This window comes from Caretta caretta, chromosome 7 (genome assembly GCF_965140235.1).
Source record: "Caretta caretta isolate rCarCar2 chromosome 7, rCarCar1.hap1, whole genome shotgun sequence".
NCBI lineage: Eukaryota > Metazoa > Chordata > Testudines > Cheloniidae > Caretta > Caretta caretta.
Window position 1 is genome coordinate 18,560,367 of NC_134212.1, and position 22,476 is coordinate 18,582,842.

The 22,476-nt window shown below is 43.3% G+C and overlaps 1 protein-coding gene across 5 annotated transcripts in view; it reads right to left on the reverse strand.

Annotated features, from left to right (window-relative positions):
• SRGAP3 (SLIT-ROBO Rho GTPase activating protein 3) overlaps positions 1 to 22,476 on the reverse strand; it is a 226,838-nt gene that overhangs the window by 11,443 nt on the left and 192,919 nt on the right. For 3 of the 5 annotated variants that reach the window (XM_048858312.2, XM_048858315.2, XM_048858311.2), the window contains 9 exons: positions 22,227 to 22,254; positions 17,230 to 17,332; positions 13,868 to 13,928; positions 12,787 to 12,864; positions 11,106 to 11,240; positions 6,023 to 6,128; positions 5,559 to 5,786; positions 3,540 to 3,619; positions 146 to 326 (listed from right to left, as the gene is read on the reverse strand). In XM_048858312.2, the coding sequence (XP_048714269.1) occupies positions 146 to 326; positions 3,540 to 3,619; positions 5,559 to 5,786; positions 6,023 to 6,128; positions 11,106 to 11,240; positions 12,787 to 12,864; positions 13,868 to 13,928; positions 17,230 to 17,332; positions 22,227 to 22,254 (1,000 nt within the window). Of the gene's footprint in view, positions 1 to 145; positions 327 to 3,539; positions 3,620 to 5,558; positions 5,787 to 6,022; positions 6,129 to 11,105; positions 11,241 to 12,786; positions 12,865 to 13,867; positions 13,929 to 14,607; positions 14,639 to 17,229; positions 17,333 to 22,226; positions 22,255 to 22,476 lie in introns of all 5 variants that reach the window. The other 2 variants (XM_048858313.2, XM_048858314.2) reach the window with 1 other exon arrangement.

A 22,476-nucleotide genomic window follows, 5' to 3' on the forward strand; every position in this document is an offset into this window, starting at 1 on the left:
GGACATCAGGGATGTGCAGGCCCCCCACAAGCTCTCAGCACTTTTGAAAAATCAGGCCACTCATTTAGGTGGCTAAATAAGGCTGTAGAAGCCTAACTGTAGACACAATTTTGACACTCTTGCCCCACTTAAATTGCCCACTCACATGTCTTGTACAACTATGTACTGATGTGGTATGAGGCCATCCACACCGTTATGGCGCCCTTCCCACCAGTCCTCCGATGCACGATGGTACAAGAGGAGCGAGGCTCCTTTCTTAAAGGAGAGCTCTCGCAGGGACCGACCAATGTAGTCAAACTTCGCTATTGCTTCAATCTGTTCCACTTCTGAAAAAGAGAGAAAACAAAACATATATAGGCATGGTCTCCTCAGAAATCACCTGAGCCCCATCAGAGGCCTCATACCCACATGACATTGATACGACTCTCCATGCTTCCTGACAACATTTTCTATTATATACTGTCCATCCTTCTAGGACTGCTAAATTCTCATTGGTTTTCCAGACTCCCATGCAAGAGGAGACAAAGAAAAGCTACAAAGCTAATGGGCAGTAATTAACATTTCATTGCATGTAAGTGATGTTCCCAGCTGTGCCACCATATTTATTCATGGCCACCCATATTTATAAAGTCTTTTCTTTTGGTTATGGATTCCGATTCTTCCTAGGTGGGGGACATTGTACATTTCACTCACATCCCTGGGATCAAATCAGCACTTGGCTACTGCTTCAGATTAGATTTCACCCCTTTTCTTTATTCTGGAGGCAGTTTGGTCTGAATTATTAATGGGTAGCAAATACTCTCGGAGGATTCCCATCGGGAGAGTGAATATAAAACCTGAGCTATGCTGATACCCACCATCCATCATCAAATCACTTCTCTAGACTCCCCCCACTACTCTGCCACACCGCACCCCACCCAATCTGAGCGCCACCATTCATCAGATATTTCAGAATCAGTGTCTAGAGGCCAGATTTTCAAAAGAGCTCAGCTGCCATTACAGCACCAAAATTAAGTGGCCAGGTTTCCAAAACATGCAGCAGCAGTCAGTGCACTGAGCAATTTTTAAAATCTGGCCCAGAGTGTCACCATGGGAGGGGCTGGGTGCTGAGCACTTTTGAAAAGCTGTCTTATTTAGGTGCCTGACAAGTAGCAGAGCTCTTTTGAAAATCTGGTTCCAATTGTGAACGCTGAGCACTTGAAAAATCAGGCCAGCAACTCTCCTGAAAAGCTGTTTTTGCAATAGCAAGGCAGAGACGACATCTCCCTCAGGATTGTGAGAGCGCTAGACTGCACAGTGCATTACTTAAAGCAGTTTATCAGATTCACATTAAATGCAAATTATTGGATTTAGGCAGCAGTGTGCACCACTCAGCCCACTATCAAGGCCATCAGTAGGTGCCAGCAAGAGAACAGCTTATGTAGCTTGGTTTTCTTCGACACCTGCCTCTTGTTTTTAAGCCCTACCTGCAATGCAGAAAAATGGGGACCGACAGGGGCAGCAGCAAAGCTAAATAGGGCAAATTAACCTTGATCTTTCAGATCTGCCCCATTCTCATTAAAATATGGAAACTTCCTTCATTCCATCTGCTGCCTCTTTGAATTGCAGGCTCAGCACCTGCTGGTAATCAGGATCTGACCTACCCTTCTGCTTAGCAACAAAGCAGAAATGAGGCGGGCAGTGCTAGGGAGGGGGAATCTGCAAGATATTGACAGACTCCCCAGTCTTCTCTCTCTTGTGACACCATCCCCCATTGTTTGAGATGTTCCTTTGTGCTAGATCGGTCACCCTACGATACATATTTTTGCTCAGTACAAATGATGTGACATTTGGGGCTATTACGGGAGGGAAGGCAGATCAATGGAGGAAGCTCACTGGAGAAACATAATAGGAGAGGCTATCAGAGGAGCTTTCAGAGCCCTGATAAAATATTGAGCTTTTCAGCAGGGAGTGTGCATGGGGGGTAAAGAGAGAGACAGAGTATGTAAATTCATCAAATAAAGCCGCTCTTCTTCTCCACACTTGCATCACAGTTAATCACCCGGAAACTCAATCAGAACTATTAATGTGACCATCCAAGCATAAAATTGGCTAAATGGCAGCTTGCTCTCCTTCACCTTTGAGTCACAGTAGCTCCAGTTTGCAAAAACGTAGAGTGCCTTTTTTGTTAAAGACCCATTTCCAATCATCTGAATTATTAGATGAATTATTACATCTCCTTCCTGCCCCTTGTGCCATCTTTTTACAGGGCACCAATTAGGGCCACTTATGCCATTTCCACATCAAGTGTCAGAAAGGCATTCAGGGTTTTACAGCAGTCAAAGAAATCAGTGGAAACAACCGCAATAAAGAAAGTAGACCACAGGTGTGCATAGCAGTGCCTCACACAGATTTTAAAGTGCACCTTCACTCTGCAAAGTAACTCAATTAAAAAGGCATCTGGGACTCTGGCTTTATCATCTCTTAATAATCCCAAGACAAATTTGTTTAGTTTACAATTATTTTTCCAAAAAGCCACAGCTGCAAATGCAACCTGGATATGGAAAGCAAACTGGGCTCTATTTTGGTTTGTGCATCACAGCTAGAAAAGAAAGATTCTGCCCTCATTGTCACCTAAGCAATGCCCTTACAATCAGCATAGATTGCAGAGATTTCAGTGAGGGATAACTAGGTCCCGCATGTGGAATTTAGTTAACAAGTCTGTTGCCAGAACAGAATCCAGCACCTCCCGTCATAGCTGCCTCAGCTCCACAGGTCTGAAAGGAGTCAGACAAAGTTCAGATTTATTCGTGTCACTAAAGAAAGCAGACCTGACTGTAAATAAATAGAGGGAGCAGATGTTTTGAAGAAGAACGGAACCACTTTGGCTAAGGTTTCTCTTCAGAGTAGGGCCATTGGGTGGGTGTGACCCACAGCCCACTGACGTCAATTGAAAGACTCCAAGTGATTCCAGTAGGCTTTGGATCAGTCCCTTGAAATTCATGACTCTTCTTGTGGTACGCACAAGAACGTGGAGGTGAATGGAAAGGGGGTCTCAAATACAACAGGCCCTCCCCGCTGCCCTAGGCTGTACTTGTTGGTCACTTTCACACAGCAAGTCTCTATTGCTCTTTCCCCCACCACTCACATATCCATCAGGTGGTGACCATATTGTAAAAACAGGGGCCAAAAGCCAGCCTGGTCACCTGAATTCCAAATTAAAAAGAGAAGAGCTCACTGTTGGGATTAACGGGAGTATAAGGGGCAGTTCTGAATGCACTGTTTTAAAGCTCTCACAATACCACGGAATGAGACAGAAATGTATCCTGTGGCCTCCTGCACTCCCCTGGCCATGGTCTATGTTGATTAGATCCCTCTAGAGTGTTCATTAATATGCACATACACTGTCAGGCACATTGCAACATCTTCCCCCCTAAACAACCATATGGTAGTCCAAGCTAATTTGATTAGGAGCAAAATACACATTGCTTTCCTCCACACATGTTCCCCTGGCTCTTCCTACTCAGACTCAATTTTCCGCTGTTTATGTCTACACTCACCATCATCGCTGGTGTGTGGCTCCGTGCCGTTGTCATGGTCCACTTCATCAATGGTGCCCGGCTCGCTGTGGGGGCTGTCACTAACATTGAACAGTTGAAAAAAAGATACAAATGTAGCTTAAAAAAGAAGAATTAGATTCTACTTGCAGACTACACAGTAAAACAAGTTCTTGGGGCAAAATCCTGATGCCACTGAAGTCCATGGGAGTTGTGCCTTTGACTTTAAAGGGGCCAGGATTTCACCCTTTGTTTGTTTTCAAATCATGGCTCATCTCTGAACTTGCTCTCAGAAGACAGAGACTCTCATTCTATGAAATTCATATACAGGGCCTGAATCTCCACTGTCCAGCACCTCATGTCATCACTTACACCTGTGCAAAGCAGGGGCAAAACAAATTCTCCGTTCACCCACTCGGTCTCAACGGTGGTATCATTTCACACTCTTATTGTACAGGCATTCATTGTGACAGCAGGTGCGAATCATGGGAGGCCCACAGGGATGAATGAAAGCTTTAAACACCTTGAACTTCAGGAATTTTGATCTAAAATTTTGGTTGAGCCCATTATAAAAACACTGACTCACTGTAAAAATTCAGATCTGAATCCAGGTTTGGATTTCAAGTACCCCCAAAATTCCTTGGTATCGATTACTGAGATCCTTTGTTTGAGCCTGGGTTAATGTCTTATAGTTTCCTCTGAATTGTGACTTTAAAGGGGCTCTTTCTGCAGCAGAAATGACCTGTGCAGTAAATCTTGCCCATTCCCCAATTCTGATAAGCAGAACTCTGAAGTGAAAACTCCCATTGAAGCAAGTGTTCCTTTTTAACATTCACAAGAGAAGGCCAGAACAAGACATATAGAGAGATGGGTCCCAAGCCAAACACTGGCTTCATAATCTTGAGTCAATGGAACTTTTGTATGCGTAACAACTGAGTAAAGAACTATGGGACTTCGATCAAAATTCCCAATTCAGGAGAAATTTGGTCACAACAACTGACCTAAAATTCAGCTTCTGTATTAACAAGATTAACAAGTATGAAATCTTAGACCTAGAGAATTTTTGTTTAGCATAAATGCAAATACATTTTTAGAAAAAAAAAACCCAACTGTTGTCCTGAACTAATGTGGGTGGACTGGAAAGGGAAACTAACCATAAGCAAACTAGTCCATTGTCACTAGCAAAGCTGAGAGAAATGTGAAACATAACCAAGTTGCTACAGAAAAGCAAAGCAGATTTGTCAAATTCTCTTCGTTTTACTAATCTATGGTGTTACAGTAGAACCTCGATTTTAGAACCCCCAAACTTACAAATGACCAGTTCTACAAAGCATTTTCTCAACAAGGGTGTGGGAAGTGATGTTGATGAAGAACAAGCCGACATCCCTTCACATCCCAAAGCCCTCAATGCACTGGAAATGGCTTTGCAGTGGTTTGAAGGACAAGAAGAAAACGCCGCTGTGCACCATTCTGCAACGTATGCATTGCACTGACTGTAAGTTTGAGATGTTCTGTTTCATGACATTTGTGATTTTATGAACTCCTCTGTTCCCAGGGAATTGTCAAACAGGGGTTCTACTATTTGGATAAGGATGCAGTAGCAAGGGATAAAGCCAGATCCTCAGCTCATGTAAACGAATGTCCTTCCAGCCAAATCAGTCAGTTGTTCCAATTTACATCAAATTTACACCAGTTGAGAATCAGATCCATGATGTTTATAACAGGAAGAACTGAATGAATTTCCACCTGGGGTTTACCCCAGACCTGTAAGACCTGAGTGCTTGGCCCAAACTTCCCAAAGGCATTCTGCCCATCCCAATCTCTTAAATAGCTGCTTTTATAAGCCATTTCCCAGAACTCATGTGAACTGCAATTAACCCCTTGTTCATCAGGCACCAACTAGTAGCCCTGCATTGTCATAGACTCACTCTTGGCTTACAATGGAAAAAGATAAAGCTAGAGAGAGAAGTCTGGCCCTGTTTAGAGCACTAAAGTTGCTTATTTCAATCACCCATGTCTTACCAATACTCTTCCCCTCCAGTCATGCATTTCTCATACACAGGTCCTTCCAGCTCTCTGTGGTTGGGGAAGATGCCCTCGTGATTTATGATGATGGTTTTGATGACCTCATTTACATGGGCTTGGCAGGACACCGGATCCTGCCCGTCTGGAATGTGCATCAAAGTTGGTCCAAAGCAGATGGCCAGGTTGTAGGGATCCATCATGTTCTCATCACTGTACTGTGACAAGCTGCAAACACAAGCAACCCACAGGTAAAGTTCTGAGCCATCTAATGTTGGCGCCAAAACCCAGCACTACAGAGAGTTCATGCAGTCATGCCTAGGAAAGACATTAAACCAGAGCAGACACCAAAATATTAACAAACAAAATGCCTGTCAGCATTTGACTTGACAAGAAAAGGGAGGCCTCTGGAAAAGAGGGGAGCTAGCAGCTCAGTTAAATAAGAACCAGATAAACAGACTCACTGATTGAGGAAAGCAAAGAGGTATCTCATGACAACAATGACGGCTCGGGGCAGAGTAATGATGATTTGCTGGATCTGGTGCACTCTTTCTGCAGGGTTCTCCATTTCTGGAACACAAGAATACATGGTAGAGTTATATGGTCAGGCACTTGCCTGAAGGGTTCTAGTGGCTAAACAACATAGTAAAGCATGGACTTTTATCCAGATCTAATAGCCTGACATGTAAGGGGGAAAAAACTTTGTGTTTCCAGACAGATCTGATTTATAATATGACACTAACGACCAAACATAGAAACATGTCTACCAAAATTGTGCAGCTCTGTGTGTACAAATGCCCATTTATGCCTGTAAATGTAGAATTTGCATGGAGAAATTCAGCGCATGCATTAAATTCTGCATCTAATTGAAACTAGATATTTCCATGGCTACATCTTTATTACCAGTATTTATACATTTGATCCCTAAACAGCTACTGCCATTTTCCAAAGGATTTGATAACAAAAGTTCTTCAGCTTTCCTATCCTACTTCTGTTTTAATTTTCTTTACTGCTTTATGGGCCTAATCCTGAGGTCCTTACTTAAGCTTGGTCTACACTAGAAAATTAAAAAAAAATTAAATTAAGCTTATCTGTATCACCTATGGGGTGTGAAAAATGCACATCCCTGAATGCCGTAGTTAAACTGGCCTAACGCTCAGTGTAGACAGCCCGAGGTCAACATTAGATCTGTTGTCCTAGCTATCGCCTGTTGGGGAAGTGGCTTATCTACACCAGCTTGAGAACTCCTCCCATCGGCGTAGGTAGTGTCTACGCTGAAGAGCTGCGGTGGTGCTGCTGTAGTAGCATTTCAAGTGTAGACAAGCCCTTAGTCTTTCACTGAATCCTTGCTCTGTTTTTACTCACGTCAAACTCCCATCGACCTCAAATGAGAGTTTTGCCGGAGTACACTAACTCAGGACAGGATTTATCCCTCTATGCACACCATCAAAGCTAACATACTGTATTCAAAGCTGATCTATTTCTTTATGAAGTGTGACTTCAGGGACGTAGCGTGAGCACAGTGTTGGGAATACAGATGAGCGCACTGGTTTACATATGACCCACGCTATTCCCTGAACCTTCACTGCAGCTAAAGCACTTTTCCATGGCCCAACCACAGAACTAGACTCAACCTGAGCAGAGCCTTTACTCAAGGTGACAGTTTAATTAGCTTATCCCATATTCCCCCCACCCCACCCCCTTTCTTTTTTTAAATTGGGTGTCTCTGCTGTCCCAGGTTCTGTCTAAAATGGTACAAGAAAAGTGACTTCCAGGGCATTTCTGATCCAAAGAGAAGCAATCAATACCAAAGATTTTGTGAGAGCAGACACTCTTAGGAAATTCCCTGTCCAAGCTGGATGATCCAAGAGAGATTAATACTCGAGGGGTATGTTTTACACAGCCACAGCAGTGGACTTCAGTTGTCTCAGGTTACCAAGGCTTCCGCTAGCACTCCAAAAACAGCCCAAGCCGCAACATCTACACCGCTAATTTTAGCGCAGTAATGCAAGCCCCATGAGCTCGAGTCTGTCGATCCAAGCCGGGAGGCTCATTGCCGCAGGCTCCGTAGATGTACCCTAAATGAACTGCCTGATGTTCGGGTGCTTAGTCAAACGGTGAACCTTGCTGAAGTTTGCGTATCACGCTGAAACACACAGGCTGCACGCAGCTGGTCAATATTTTTTGTTCAAACGCTTTTCAGTGACTACTGGCCAGATTTCAAACATGGAAATACTGCAGAAAACATTTTGATTTTCTCAAAGTTTTCCATTCTTTGAAGAAAATATTATTTTATTCTTTATTTATCATCATTTGCGGTGGTCAGTGTTTGTTGTTTTGGTTTTGCTTAAGGATTGGGCTCATTTAAATTAAATTTTTTTAAAAATTTAAAAATAAAGGAATTTTTTAATCCAAACAAGATGACAATGACGAATGATCTGTATTGAAACCCAGTGGAACAAAACCCTCTCAGCAAATTTCAAAATGTTCATTAATAAAAAATATTTCAACCAGCTGTAACAGAGAGGTTTTAATGGATGTAATCATACCTGCATCCCTTTATAACTGGGGCACACCAGTGAATTGTGACCCTCTAGAATCAGAATTCCTTTTCTGTCCATTTCCTTGGCATGTGCATTTGAGAAAGGTTTCCATGTAAACTCTCAGCTCCCAGCTGAGCAAAAGTGACAGGCAGCCTCTCATATGTTAAGGAAGGAAGACGCTCTCATATCACATAAACAGTGAGTTATATGGCACTGCAGCCTTCCGGGGCATTCAAAGGCCCTATGACATGTGCAATGCCACCTGCTGCAAAAAGTCACTCAGAATAGTTTAGCGTGAGCCAAGGGAAATCAAACAGGCTTTCTGTTTTACTGCAGTAGAGAGTCCAGAGAGACTTCTCGGCTGAGTCAACCTTTCTGCCTTAGTAAGCTCGTGGGCCAGAACAGTAAGTACAAGGCTTGATCATTTTACAGCATTTTGTTTTTGAGTGGTTTTCAGATGTAGACGTTTTCCCAACCCATTTAAGCTGAGAGAGACATTATATAGCACACATTTATTGGACAGAAAAAAGGAAGACATTTAGTATACATGTACCATCATAGAATCATAGAATATCAGGGTTGGAAGGGACCCCTGAAGGTCATCTAGTCCAACCCCCTGCTCAAAGCAGGACCAATTCCCAGTTAAATCATCCCAGCCAGGGCTTTGTCAAGCCTGACCTTAAAAACCTCTAAGGAAGGAGATTCTACCACCTCCCTAGGTAACGCATTCCAGTGTTTCACCACCCTCTTAGTGAAAAAGTTTTTCCTAATATCCAATCTAAACCTCCCCCACTGCAACTTGAGACCATTACTCCTCGTTCTGTCATCTGCTACCATTGAGAACAGTCTAGGGCCATCCTCTTTGGAACCCCCTTTCAGGTAGTTGAAAGCAGCTATCAAATCCCCCCTCATTCTTCTCTTCTGCAGGCTAAACAATCCCAGCTCCCTCAGCCTCTCCTCATAACTCATGTGTTCCAGTCCCCTAATCATTTTTGTTGCCCTTCGCTGGACTCTCTCCAATTTATCCACATCCTTCTTGAAGTGTGGGGCCCAAAACTGGACACAGTACTCCAGATGAGGCCTCACCAATGTCGAATAGAGGGGAACGATCACGTCCCTCGATCTGCTCGCTATGCCCCTACTTATACATCCCAAAATGCCATTGGCCTTCTTGGCAACAAGGGCACACTGCTGACTCATATCCAGCTTCTCGTCCACTGTCACCCCTAGGTCCTTTTCCGCAGAACTGCTGCCTAGCCATTCGGTCCCTAGTCTGTAGCTGTGCATTGGGTTCTTCCGTCCTAAGTGCAGGACCCTGCACTTATCCTTATTGAACCTCATCAGATTTCTTTTGGCCCAATCCTCCAATTTGTCTAGGTCTTTCTGTATCCTATCCCTCCCCTCCAGCGTATCTACCACTCCTCCCAGTTTAGTATCATCCGCAAATTTGCTGAGAGTGCAATCCACACCATCCTCCAGATCCTCCACCCACCATCAGCAGCACTTGCTGTAAAAGAAAGGTAGGATAGAGGAGAAGAAAAGCTATAAAACCGTTTTTTTTAAAAGAGGGGGATAAGGAAGAAGAAAAGAAAAGGAAACACTAAGAAAAGGAACCAGAAAATTAACCACTGATGTATGCTAGGAATCACTCCCAAAGGCTCTTATAATTCTGCTAACTGGCCCCAGTTCAGCAAGGTACTTAAGTGCATGCCTAACTTTTAAGAACGTAAGTAGTCACCTTAACTCCTGTGGGAATATTCATGTGTTTAAGGTTAAGCATACATAAGCATACCTTTTTGAATTGGGACCGTGGGCCAGATCCAATGCCCATTCACGCCTATGGGCTTCAGCGGGTGCTGGATCAAGCCTTTTGCGGCCTTGCTTGCAACTGTCTTTGTAAGAGGCAGCCTGTGTCAGGTGCGTGAATGCTAGAACTGTGCAAAATTCAGCACTTTCATTTTGTGAAACTGTTAGTGAAAATCGCTTCCATTGTGTGGGATGCTTGCATACATACATCGTCTGCGTCACAGACTTTGCTGTATGTAACATTTTGACAGGAATAGTCATTTTATACAACAAAAATATGAGGCAATGAATTTTCTAAGCCTACTGACACAAGCCTATGTCGCTGAAAAAATGAGCATACCTTCGGCACATCTTACTAGAAACAGGCCAATTTGAATGTCACCCACCCCTAGGTGTAACCCATTTCTTCAGGTTCTGCTGAATCTTTAGCATTTTTGTAAACTAACATTGAGGGGAAAGATTAGACATGAGCAGTAAAGGCCCTGATTAAGCAAAGCACTTAAACGTGTGCTTATCATTAAGCAAGTGAATACTCCTATTAGAATATTCACATACTTCGACAGGTGCTTTGTGACTAGGGCTGAAGTCTATAAATTCTGGATATTTCTTTTGTAAAATAAAACTAAGAGCAAGCATTTTACGCACAAATGCACACCAAGCTCCCCTGTCATTTCTAAAACTGCAGGTTCATCCCACCAGTTGCCCTTTCCCTCAAGGGCACTAAGAGAGTCCATCACTTGGCAATACATATTCACTGCAACCAGGAGATACTGGGAGAAATATAATTAAGTCTGGGAAATCAGAGTTTTTTCCCCCTGGGTCCATTAGTTTGAGAAGAGCAGGGTGGAATGTTTTGAGAAGAAAAACAATCAACCTGAACCTTCACCCTGAAATTCAAACCCAAAAACTTTGTAAGGTTCAAGGTATCTGAAACAACCCCACCCCCACCATTCACGACCCTCAGCACTTTCCAGATTTGTTTGGGATGTGAAATGCAAATGGTCAAATACCATGAGAAAGACTGGTCTCTTGAGGCTGTTTGAGCCCAATTTTTGCAGACAGAAGAGGTTCGGAAGAGGTTTTGATGCTTATCTGTACTGATGGGCTTATCTACCGCTACTTCTCTGTTTAATGGAGGATACGGTTTTGCAGCTGCAAAATCTAAGGAACCTACCTATGTCTCACTGCTGGTACTTACTTATAGTAGATATCAAATCTTGAAACCTTTCCTTAGGAAAGAGTGGGTTTTCCAGTCCTCGGAAATAGAGCTTTAAGACCCCAGCAACCGAATTAATATCACGTTCATTTTGATCGTCAGCGAGAGGGTCTTCACCTGAAGACACAAAAGATTTATTTCCAGCATTCTTTCCTAGCTGAATTAGGCAGCAAGCACCACTCAGCTAACTAGAATTGGAAAACCAAAAGCTCTGCATTGATAAAAAAAAAAAAAGCAACACATGCAATGGCAACACTATGTAGTTTCCCAGCAAGTCAATGGCTTAATAAGATATTGTGTTAAGCAGCATCATGCCGAGACATTCTATAGTCCAGCCTATGGTAATCAGGGGAATGCCGGTAATTGTCACAGTGTGGGTTTTAAAACATTCCTGAAGGTTAGTGGTGTTATTTGCAAAAAGAAAAGGAGTACTTGTGGCACCTTAGAGACTAACCAATTTATTTGAGCATGAGCTTTCGTGAGCTACAGCTCACTTCATCAGATGCATACCGTGGAAACTGCAGCAGACTTTATATATACACAGAGAATATGAAACAATACCTCCTCCCACCCCACTGTCCTGCTGGTAACAGCTTATCTAAAGTGATCATCAGGTGGGCCATTTCCAGCACAAATCCAGGTTTAGTCTCTAAGGTGCCACAAGTACTCCTTTTCTTTTTGCGAATACAGACTAACACGGCTGTTACTCTGAAACCTGGTGTTATTTGGTTCTTTTTCATAGTTTTCAGCCCAATACATCTTTTGCATTCAGTGTGTCAGACAACTCAAGGTAGAAAGACACAGTGGTACGGGACAGCATCAAAAGACGGGACCTGCTGGATGATGCAATCATGTCCCAGTTCACCTGTGTTACACTGAAATCAATGGAATAGTATTGGCCAGCTCAACAAGTGCATTGTATGGTGATAAATCTGTAGGTGGAGATTTTCAAAGGTGCCTAAGGATTTGGATGCCCAGTTCCTATTAAAATGAATGGTAATTGGGCAACCAAGTCCCCTGGTTGGCTTGGAAAACCCCAGCTGGAACCTTCAATGGTGGTCATGTGCTCACAACCTTCCCCAGCCACCAACAGCTATTTTAAAGTATTTATGGAGTCACGGATTCTATGGCCCAAATTGACCATCTAATCTGACCTCCTGTCTAACATAGGCCATACAATTTCACCCAGATCAATTTTTATATAAATATAAGGCCCAATCCTGCAACCCTTACATGTCTGGGTGTTTTTGACCAGGCGGAGGCTCATGGTTATTCATTTTTAATAAACTATGTCATCTGGAGGTCAATTTTACATTTACTCCCTGTGTTATGAGTTAAGATGAGCCTTTGCGAAGTTTGTCAGTCTTTTCCCTATGTATAAGAGTGATAAAGGATAGCTAACGTACACAATTTTGCATTGGCCCCATCAAGCACAGAGGGACAAGAAGAGGTCCTCATCATCCCCGTTTTCTGTTATCCAGGAAATGGTATGCTGTCTAAAGGCCATTAGGGTGTGATTTTCTAAAGCCCTTAGGGGAGGAGTTAGGTATTTTAAAATCCACCCTTAATCTCTGCCTCCTTGATGGACAGGAGGAGAGGTCCCAGAAATCACACTCTTAGCTGCATCAATGTTCCTTGGCAGGTCCACAAGCTACTCACATACCTCTTTCAAATGAATTCTTGATGTCATTGACTTCAACCTGAGATCCAGGAACTCTAAAAATACCCTGTTGCTGAAGACCTGGAAGGAAGGAAGGAAGGAAGGAAGAGAGATTTGTTCCAGTGTGTTGAAATCAACATCAAAATGTGGAATTTCAGTTGTTTTGTTCTGCTATTTTGCTGGAATCTGATGGGGGTTAATATGCCAAATTCCACAGAATCTGGTAAAGAACAATACCCGGGGAAAGTAAAAGCAGATGGACCCACCCATTACCCCCAAATTATTAAAGAGATAAAAAAAAAAGTCAGAACCAACTCTCATGCTCCAGAAAGCCTACATTTCGCCCATAGAAAGAAACATTGCAGAAGTCTGTATTTTCCACACTGGGCAACACACAGCATTATACAGACATGGTCATTAAGAGCTGATGTTAAACCTTCCTGCCCTGGCTTGACAAAATCTCAACCAGAAAACAGCCCCATGGGTTCCCCTCAACCACCACCTTCCCTAGTAACACAAACACTTGCAATGAAAAAAGAATTTGAAGTGGGGGCAGGTGCGATCTGAAAGACGAGAGGCAAAACTGACAGGTAAAGGGCAGCCCAAAGCCAGCGTGCAGTGACTTATACAAACTGCACTGTGTCCGACTTGAAACATGCCAGCCAAAGCATCCCCCAAGGAGCCTCCACTGGTTTTTGGTTTTGCTGCTAAAGAAATTGATGAGCTCTGCATGGGCTACATTTGTCTCTTTGTGGAAGAAAGGGAGAGGCAGGGGATGCCATATTAAGATTTTATTTCTGCTTTGCCTTTTCTATTCCAACCCCCCCTAGATCAAATACTACAACCGGCTCCCATTGAATCAAGGTCCAAGTGATCAATTTAACCCCAAGTAAACCCATATAGGGCCCATATATTTGTCATTTATACAATATTACATCATAGTTTATATCATTATAACTCACATCTATACAATTGGTCAAGGCAGCTGGCTCCTCTATTATCTTTCATCATTAACTTCAAATACTTGATTTCTTTTACACAACAGCCTTCATTGTAGCTATCAGCAAATGAGGAATTTGCTTACCATATAAATTGATGTATCGGATGCAGCTTTCAACTACAAGTGGGATAGCCTGTCCTGAATCCTAAAAAAAAATTTAATTCAATAAAGAATTAAGAGCTTATTAGCTTGCTGACAACAACATATTGGAAGCTTATTCAAGTAAAGATTGCAAAAACTCAGGTTTGAAGATGAGCGCCATTGAGTTTAGTAAGAGAATAAGCAAGAAAAGGAGGTGCTAAAACATCAAGCCATCAAACAGTGCTGAGTACACTTGTGTGAAGTCAATCATTCATGGAAAAGGACTATTAATGTGGGCGAAAAGCTAATTCTCCTTATATGGCTGACTGAAAAGCAAAACGTAAGGGACAAATGCAACTGGATCACAGCTACTCAGTTTCAAAGACGTCATTATAAGTCAGATCAAGATTTGCATTTTACCTGTCTGATAAAACAGGCTTCTGGTTACAGAATTTAAAGAATATTTTAGTCTAAAAAAAAAAAAAAAAGCCGTTGTCACAAAAGTGACAAAAAAAAAAATGCGTGAAATGCATTAACTATGGACCTAAATAGGGGCCTCACGCTAGAATGAACTTTGGCTTTTGTTCTCGTAGTTAAGCCACTTCTCAGAGGGCCCCAATAGACTTGGGGGAGGTTTGCAGGTAGGCTGGGCTTTAGAAGTGGACATTTTTACAGTAGGGATACAAATGCATCCCTCACGTCGATTTAGTTGGGTTTCGGAAAGGAGGCCCTCTAGTAAATACCTGGTTCCTTGTTCGAGCATTCCTTCTTCCTCTGATAACATAAAAAAGCAGCAGAGCAGGAGAAAAAGAAAAGATTAAGCAAGAATAAGATCAGTTAAAGTAAGCATATCTTCTGGAGGCCATGAAAGCTCAAATGCAATGGCAGCTTAGAAAGATCCAGTTCAAGCCCCCAACTTCCCTCCACCCTCACCCCCCAAAACCTGCTTAGTATGCAGTGTCTGAGCCTCAGTGATTGTCAAGAATTCAGAAGCCTCTTGCCAGATTTGTGCCATTCCTCCTCCTTCTACCTTTCCACTACTGAACTGCCCAGTCCCTCCCACCCATCCCTGTATTCAAAGTGGGCTTCTATTTTTTATCCACATCCCACAGGTGTTCAGAGGGAAGTGTGGTGCCCTGGCTTCTCAAAAAGAAGGGAACAGAGAATTCCTGGGAACAGAAAACCCTTGTGTTCAAGGCATCTGTTAATCACTAACTGCCCTGGGTTTGCTAGGAACTTCCATAATTGTCCATTATGGGGGGTTTTATGCAGACACATCTGGTACCAGCCTTTGTCAGGCACAAGGTTCAGGACTAGATGGACTGTGGGTCTGATCTGGTGCAGAAATCCCTAGGATTGTAAATACGTGAACAATGGTTTCCCACAGGACTCTTCTTATTATGTAGGACACTACTCCTTTCAGATAGGTTTCCAGTGCAGCTAATTACTCCAGAACAATATTTAACAGGCTGGACTTTAATCAATATTGCCTTTTTAAAAATCAATTTAAGAATGGAAAAATTACAAGTATTAAAAGATTAACAGCTTTGTATGTCTGGACTGTATATTATTTGTGACAATGCGCTTCCCAATTTAAAAACACTGCCTTTAGGTTTATGGCTGCACTAAAATAGCATAATAGAATAATCTAAAACAGGGATGGAAAAGGCCCATTAGTTCGTCTAATCCAGGCTTTTCCAAGTGCTGTTCACTACCATATTTTCTCTCATGCTCTTTCCAGTCTCGGTTGAAACGTCTGCAGCAAAGGAGCTCTCATCCCTTCATAAACAGAATGTACTGCAGGATTAGATTTTGGAGGATCAGCAGTTAGACAATTAGATTAACCCTTGGGGAATACAGGGGAAAGACTTTGAAGGCCTCTTCAAAGATCTGTACTATTATTCTTATACTACAGGGTTTATTAGGACTGAATGGGCCAAGTGGATCCTGAGTTATATGCATAATCAAGAGTCACATTCTGCTCCTAGCTTCACTGGTATCAACCAAATTAATCTGGATTGATACCGCTGTAATTTAAAAACAATTTGATCCAAAAAATTATCAGAGATGTACACTGTGCCAACTGCCAGAGCAAGTTAGATCTTTCTAAAGAGTGTCACAGGCCACTGAGCCAAAGCCACTAGGGCTCTTCGAGAAACAGTTTGCTCCTGTAATGGAAGAGTAATAAAAGGGAGACGTTGACAGTCTTCTCCCATGTGTTGCTTATAGTTTTTGTTTTCTACAGTCCCCAGTTCACAAAGCATTTAAGCACACGACTGAAAGTAAGCACCAGCTTGAGTGCTTTGCTGAATAAGGATGGACTGCTGATGCAGGGTCTATGGTGACACAAGGGCATTACTTCTATGAGAGCCGTTCTTCCATTCCCCAGCCTGTGTTAGAGTAAAACACCTTACAAGGGGAGGCTCATCCGCTCTGCCAGTGCTGGATTTGACTGGAGGGCATCAGAACCTATCCATATTGGCATTGACTCTAACTGACTAGTTTTTGTTTTGTTTTTTGGGGGAGAGTTAAGAAAAGCATAGAATATGTAATCCTCCCACTCAGCCCCCTCTAAACAAAACATTTCAGCAGAAGTCTGCTTTGCTAACATACTCTACAACAGGGAGAAGATTTGTGAGAGTTTATGAATCATTTTCTCTCCGCCTGCAGCCATGAAAACAGGAGATGAAATGTTCCGATTTTTTTTAAAGTTTCTAATCAGACATTGCTCAGGGAATCCTCCTCAAAGGACAATATTTTCTTGTGAGGTTGCTTCACCCCTGCTCAACACTCCTCTTAAAAATAAAAGTCTAGGTGTTTTTATAATATATATAGCTGCCTTTTGTGCTATCTTTCCTTCCCCAGATACAAAGGGCCCCGAACAGTGGAACACCAGGATCTTTGGGGATTTTCTTTATTTTTTGCTGCTTGATCTTCTGCAATTCTCTTTCTATGACAGGTGGGAGTGATGCTGTTTACTTCCAGGGTGTTCATATAACAGCAACTTAGAAAGCCAGCACAGCTATGCCTGTTGTGATAAGATATGGCACATTGCAATTAACCTGCTGACAGGCAAGAATGACATGGTGACTCCACACTGTACCACAAGGGTCATTACCATTATCTCATCCCTCTCAGTTGGTGTGGACAGTAGCGTGACAAGTAATGTAATGAATGCACCATGGGTGAAAACAGATATGGATGGAAATCTTCACTGAGGCAGAGAGCATACTAGCCATGTTAACAGTGTGCACAGTGGATAGGAAGGACCAGGTCCAAAAGAGGAAATGAGTTAGCAATTAGGATAGAAAAACCACCATTACATTCATAGCGTTCATAGACTCTCACTGTCAGCCAGCAAGTACCTTAATGAACGTTTCCATATTGCCGTTAAAGAGTTTATGATTATAGACTGAGAGAGGCCTAGGTCTCCTCATTTTCTGTGGTTTAGGGGGAAGACATGGGGGCCTGGGAGAAATGGAACAAAAGAAATCAAAACACCAACATAAATACATTGACAGGGAAAGATCTCAAAGGCTGTGGCGGGGGGGGGGGGGGGAAGATGGGGAACCCTCTATAAAGACTAGTGCATTGGCTCTAAACAGATGCTGTAGCTATTCCCCCCGCTGGCATCTTCCTACCAAGCTTGATGCTGCATCTCCACTTACTGAGAGTTACTTAAATCAAGGCACTGAGACCTTTATTGATTATGCCCACATTGTATGGGAATCCACACAGCACTGACTATACGCTCAATGTCCCGAGCCAGGGCTCAGCGTAAAACCTCACATAGTTTTTCTAGGGCAGACACTTGATTATTTCAAAGCCCTAGCTAAGCGTCTGGAGGGGGAGATCCTTGTGTGTGCTGACAGATCTTGGATGTATGGTTTAGGCCTCAATCTTGGGAGGAGCTCCATGCACGGTGGCTTGCTGTGCCCACGCACAGCTCCAGGGAAGCATGTGTGGGAGAGCCTTTCTGGGGACAACTCATTGTAAAAAATCGGGGCTTTACACTGTAAGCTGCTGAAGGCAGGGACTGTGTCTTCCCACTGGCCTGTAAGTCACCTAACGCCTGGTCAGCTTTATGTAATTTAGCAATAAGAATGCATCTTTATAATAGGAATAGCTAAAAATTATAAACTGGCAGCCCATTACCCTCCATGATCTCCCAAAGTAGTCCAGCAATGCCCCATGATATGATCACCAGCAGAGTAGCTGCAACTAGACAGCTCGAACAGGATGTCACTAAAAGGCACAATGCACAACCCTGACTAGCTACTAGTGGTTCATCATAAGACACACCCCTCTCAGGAAATTAAAAGCTGCGCACCAGGATCTGAATAAATGATGGACTATAGGAATCTTCTTCTCCTGCCACACACAGAACCGGTCACCTCCATGCCAGAAAATAATACAGCTGCTTAATATTTCTGGTCAAGATATTGTCTATTACCTCTGTTAAGCTGTGGTTTGTTTTTCACTTTGTGAGATGACATGTATCACAGTCCCGGCTTGGCATTTGGGCTAGAAGCAGGGATAACATTTTTACAAAAGTAAAGGCCAGTGTTGGTCCTGCGCTAGGTTTTTAACATTTTCCTGCCACTTATGCCAGTTCATCGCACTGTCTTGCTGAGAGAGCTCTCAGAGCGGCTGAAAAGTTCAATCCAATCCCCCAATTACACCAATGCTAACCTACGGAAAACACTCGGGGCAAAACTGTTTATTCCCAAACAGATCTCATCCTAGTGCTGGGAACTCAGCAATTAGGAGGAAAGTGATGGCACCTCCAAAGAACCCACAGCTAACTTTTATTTGTAATATTACAGTTACAAATATTCATAGGGACATTGTCTAGGCTGGGGAGCTTAGGACCAAAATTTGCAAATAGCTGTAAGAAAAAAAAAATGCAGGTCCAAATTCCTCGGTTTTGTCATTTTCTTTCCTTCAAAATTTATGCTTCAATGTAGTTTTTAAATTTTGAAGTCAGGACAGCCTCCAGCCACCCCATGCAACCCTGCAGAGGCCAGCACTCATGCACAACATAGCAGTAACAAGCTGAAGCGCACAACCCAGCCTCTATACAACCCTTTGGCAACAAACCAAATTGAGTATGGAATGGTGTGTGGGGGGAAAATGATTAAAAAACCCCATATTTAGGGCTCTGTCTTTGTCGCAATGAATTCCCTTTGTTTCAAATTCCCAGTGGGTTTTTCTATACAGTGAGATTTGTTTTAAAATAAATCACAAAAAGTACCGTAGTTCAAGTCGACAATGGTCAAGTAAAGAGAGTGTCTGATAGACAGCAGGGAAGTGTCAGGACATCCTAAGGGGCCGGTATATGAAGGAGGAATCTGAAGTGAAGCAACTATTGGGCCTGATTCTGGTCTCACACTTACTATTACTGCTGGAATCACAGACCCCAACAGAGAGCAGCACCCATTATTCCAGGCACTGTATATACACAGAGTAAAAGACAGTCCCTGACCTGAAAACTTACTAGTCAAAAATATACAAAGGGCAAGACAGGAAACAGAGGCACATAAAAGTGACTCACCCAAGTCACAGAGCAGAGAACTTACAACAGGCCCCAGGTCTCCTGAGTCCCAGGCAAGTGCCCCATTCACTGGACCACGCTGCCTCTTACACCAGGGCAGTTATGAGCAACTCCATGAAGACAATACAGTTACGTAGGAGCGGAATTGGGCCCACTGCCTTTATAGTTGGAATGGCTGGCAAGTGATGCTAGCTTCTGCCCTGTGAGCTGCTGGTGTTTGGACATGATTTTCAGAGGCAATGAGCTCCTGCAGCCCCATCTGACTTCACTGGAGATTGTGCTCAACACTCCTGGACATGTAGCCCATGAAAGCACAGAAGGATTATTTCAGTGCCTTGGGTAGAAATTTAGCCAGTTGGTTCTCATTGACATTATTCAGAACGTGACTATATCTTCTAAAATTCAAGTCTACAGAACTCAAATATCTAGACCGTGAAAGAGAAAAATGACATGAAGTCCTACTGTCGTGATTCCACTCTACCTTCATCCTCACGGCCACAAAATGTTATGGATATTTGTATTGTAACACATCACAGTAGGGGATTTTAATGAGTCTGGCTAAAATCAGTGCAAAGGGCCTTCCTGCAAAAGTTCTCAGAGACTTGAGCTGAACTGACAAGAACAATTTACAAACAACTCTATCTGTTAAAAGGTGACAGAGTCATGAGCCACTGACACATAAATCAGGTGCCTTCAATTAAAAGAAACAATTTGACTCCAGGCACTTTTGCTGCTTATAGCCATTCCTTCAACTGACAATTCAGAAGTAGAAATCATTACAGTGCAGTGAAGAGCCCATCCGATTCTCAGTTAGATGACTGTGATATAAACCAAAGAGACCGAGGAGGTTTGTTGCTCTATGATTTCCTCTAGCTGGATGAGGCCCTGAAGGAAAAAGATTGTAGCATTCTGGCCTCCAGCTGGATTTAGTCGGAAGGCCATTCTGACAGTGCCTATAGTGCTACATCAGAGGAGGAGGAGATTTTTCTCATTTGTTTGTTTATGTGATACACAAATAAATTCAGGGACAAAAACAACAAAAGAAGCAGAGTGCTGTGTTGTCATCCCTCACTCATCACTCTTTGTTATTCGTTCCCCTGATTATTTTGGCCTGTGATACTGTCCCAGTCGCTTCCACCCCAGATAAGGAAGCTCCTTAAGAGCAAAGTCTAGGTACAGTTTTTGGTCTTCCTTTAGTTACTCTGGTGGCCCTTCACCAATCAATCAGTCCTTTACTAAAAGCACCTTTTCATCCAAAGGATCACAAAGCACCACTGAAATGCAATCCCGTCTGGGCTGGAACATGGCATCAGTAGAGACAATGCTCTACACAACAATTGGCTTTATCGCTCTGCCTGCAATCAGCCAACTATGGCTCCAACTAGGACCAGTAAGTAGGTGATCAGTGGCTCCTGGGGTAGCTGATAGCCTTGGAAGAACCCGGGAAGGATCTGGAAGCATGACTCTTGAAGAATCTGCTATCCAGGGCCTGCAACAAGTGGGTGAGCAGGCAGTTGAGCAGATGCCTCTTGCCTCCATTGGACGTTGGGAGATATGCAGATTAGGAAGTTGAGCCATGTACCTCTTACACAGCAGGGCAAACCCAGATAACCCTGATGTAAGGATTCCTCAAATTCACAGAGCTTCCTGTCTCCGCCATGGGTTATTCCTGCCTAGGGGAGAAAGGAATCTCTGTGTTCTCGTGTGATTGGCCCCGGCCACCTCTGTTTAGAATCCTGGTCAGTTCTCAGCCTTGCTGACGTTCTAAGGCATGTTAATTCCAGCAGTATGCCTCCATTTCCGAATAGCTTGCTGAAGAGAGAGCTCCACAGAGCACTAGTGGAGCTGTTTTCCTGTCTGGAAATGCAGTCACAGCAGCCAGCATGTTTCAGCATTTATAAGATCAAATGTTTCTGCTGGTATTGAAAACTTTATGAAAAACCGAAACAGGGCTATAAACAGATGATATGGGGTTTCTACTAGCTGTGGAGAGGGGTTTGGCAGCATCACTGACGCACATCCTATTGTTATAAATCCTACAAATTCATAGCAAGCTGCTAAAGCTGAGCTCAATGGCTGTGTGTACCAAGCAGTCGGAAAATGCAATAGTAAAGGCCCCTCCCTCCTACATCTACTCTCAGCTCCATCAATTGCTTCATTTGGATGGGTTTCAGAGTAGCAGCCGTGTTAGTCTGTATTCGCAAAAAGAAAAGAAGGACTTGTGGCACCTTAGAGACTAACAAATTTATTTGGATGGGGAAGTACCAGTGTTTTTCATAACACCAGTTACAAGGGCTGGATCTGGGTGGTCACCCCAGTGTCACCTGGAGTCCCATGCAGCATGTCATGCCCTTGCTTGAACAGTGGATCGACTGGGAGGGGCTGGAGACAGGGTTGGGAGGGTTGACACCCATGTGTTGTGCAGTCCTAAGGCTGGCTATGAATACAGCACAACTTCAGATACGTTTATCGAGACACTGCAATGCACCGTGCTGACACAGCACTTCCAGGCACTTCAGAGCTAGTCAGATGGAAATTACACTGCAGCAAAACAAGGGCCTGTTTGTCATCATTCTAATTAATCCACTTAGACAATGCAGCAGAGGAGCAGGCCGCTGGGTTTCAGCCTCTCCCCTGTCGCAGGGCATAGCCCAGCACAGGGCAGCTGGAGGATACAGCTACATTTGAAACCCAGTGTGCTGAGTCAATAACTAATGAATCAAACCACATTTTCCCCGAGTCTCGTCCCTCGGAAAAAGTGAGCCAGCCCCCTCCCCAAGCGGGTAAAGCAGACGAAACACTTCTTACCTGGTTGTGCCACATTCAGCTCTCTCACCTAGAAAGAAAAATTGCACATGAATTTCCATCTCATTTTCACATCAGTGCCTAGGATGTGGGTTGTTTTTACACACACACACGATATTTAAGCTGTCAGTTCTGTATGGTACAGAAGATTTCTAGCTTGTTGCTATGTTACCCCACTAACAACTCCTCCACTGAAAGAAGTTTTACAAGTCAAGGGCCCTAACCTGTGAGTGACGGAGTCCCCTCACCATCC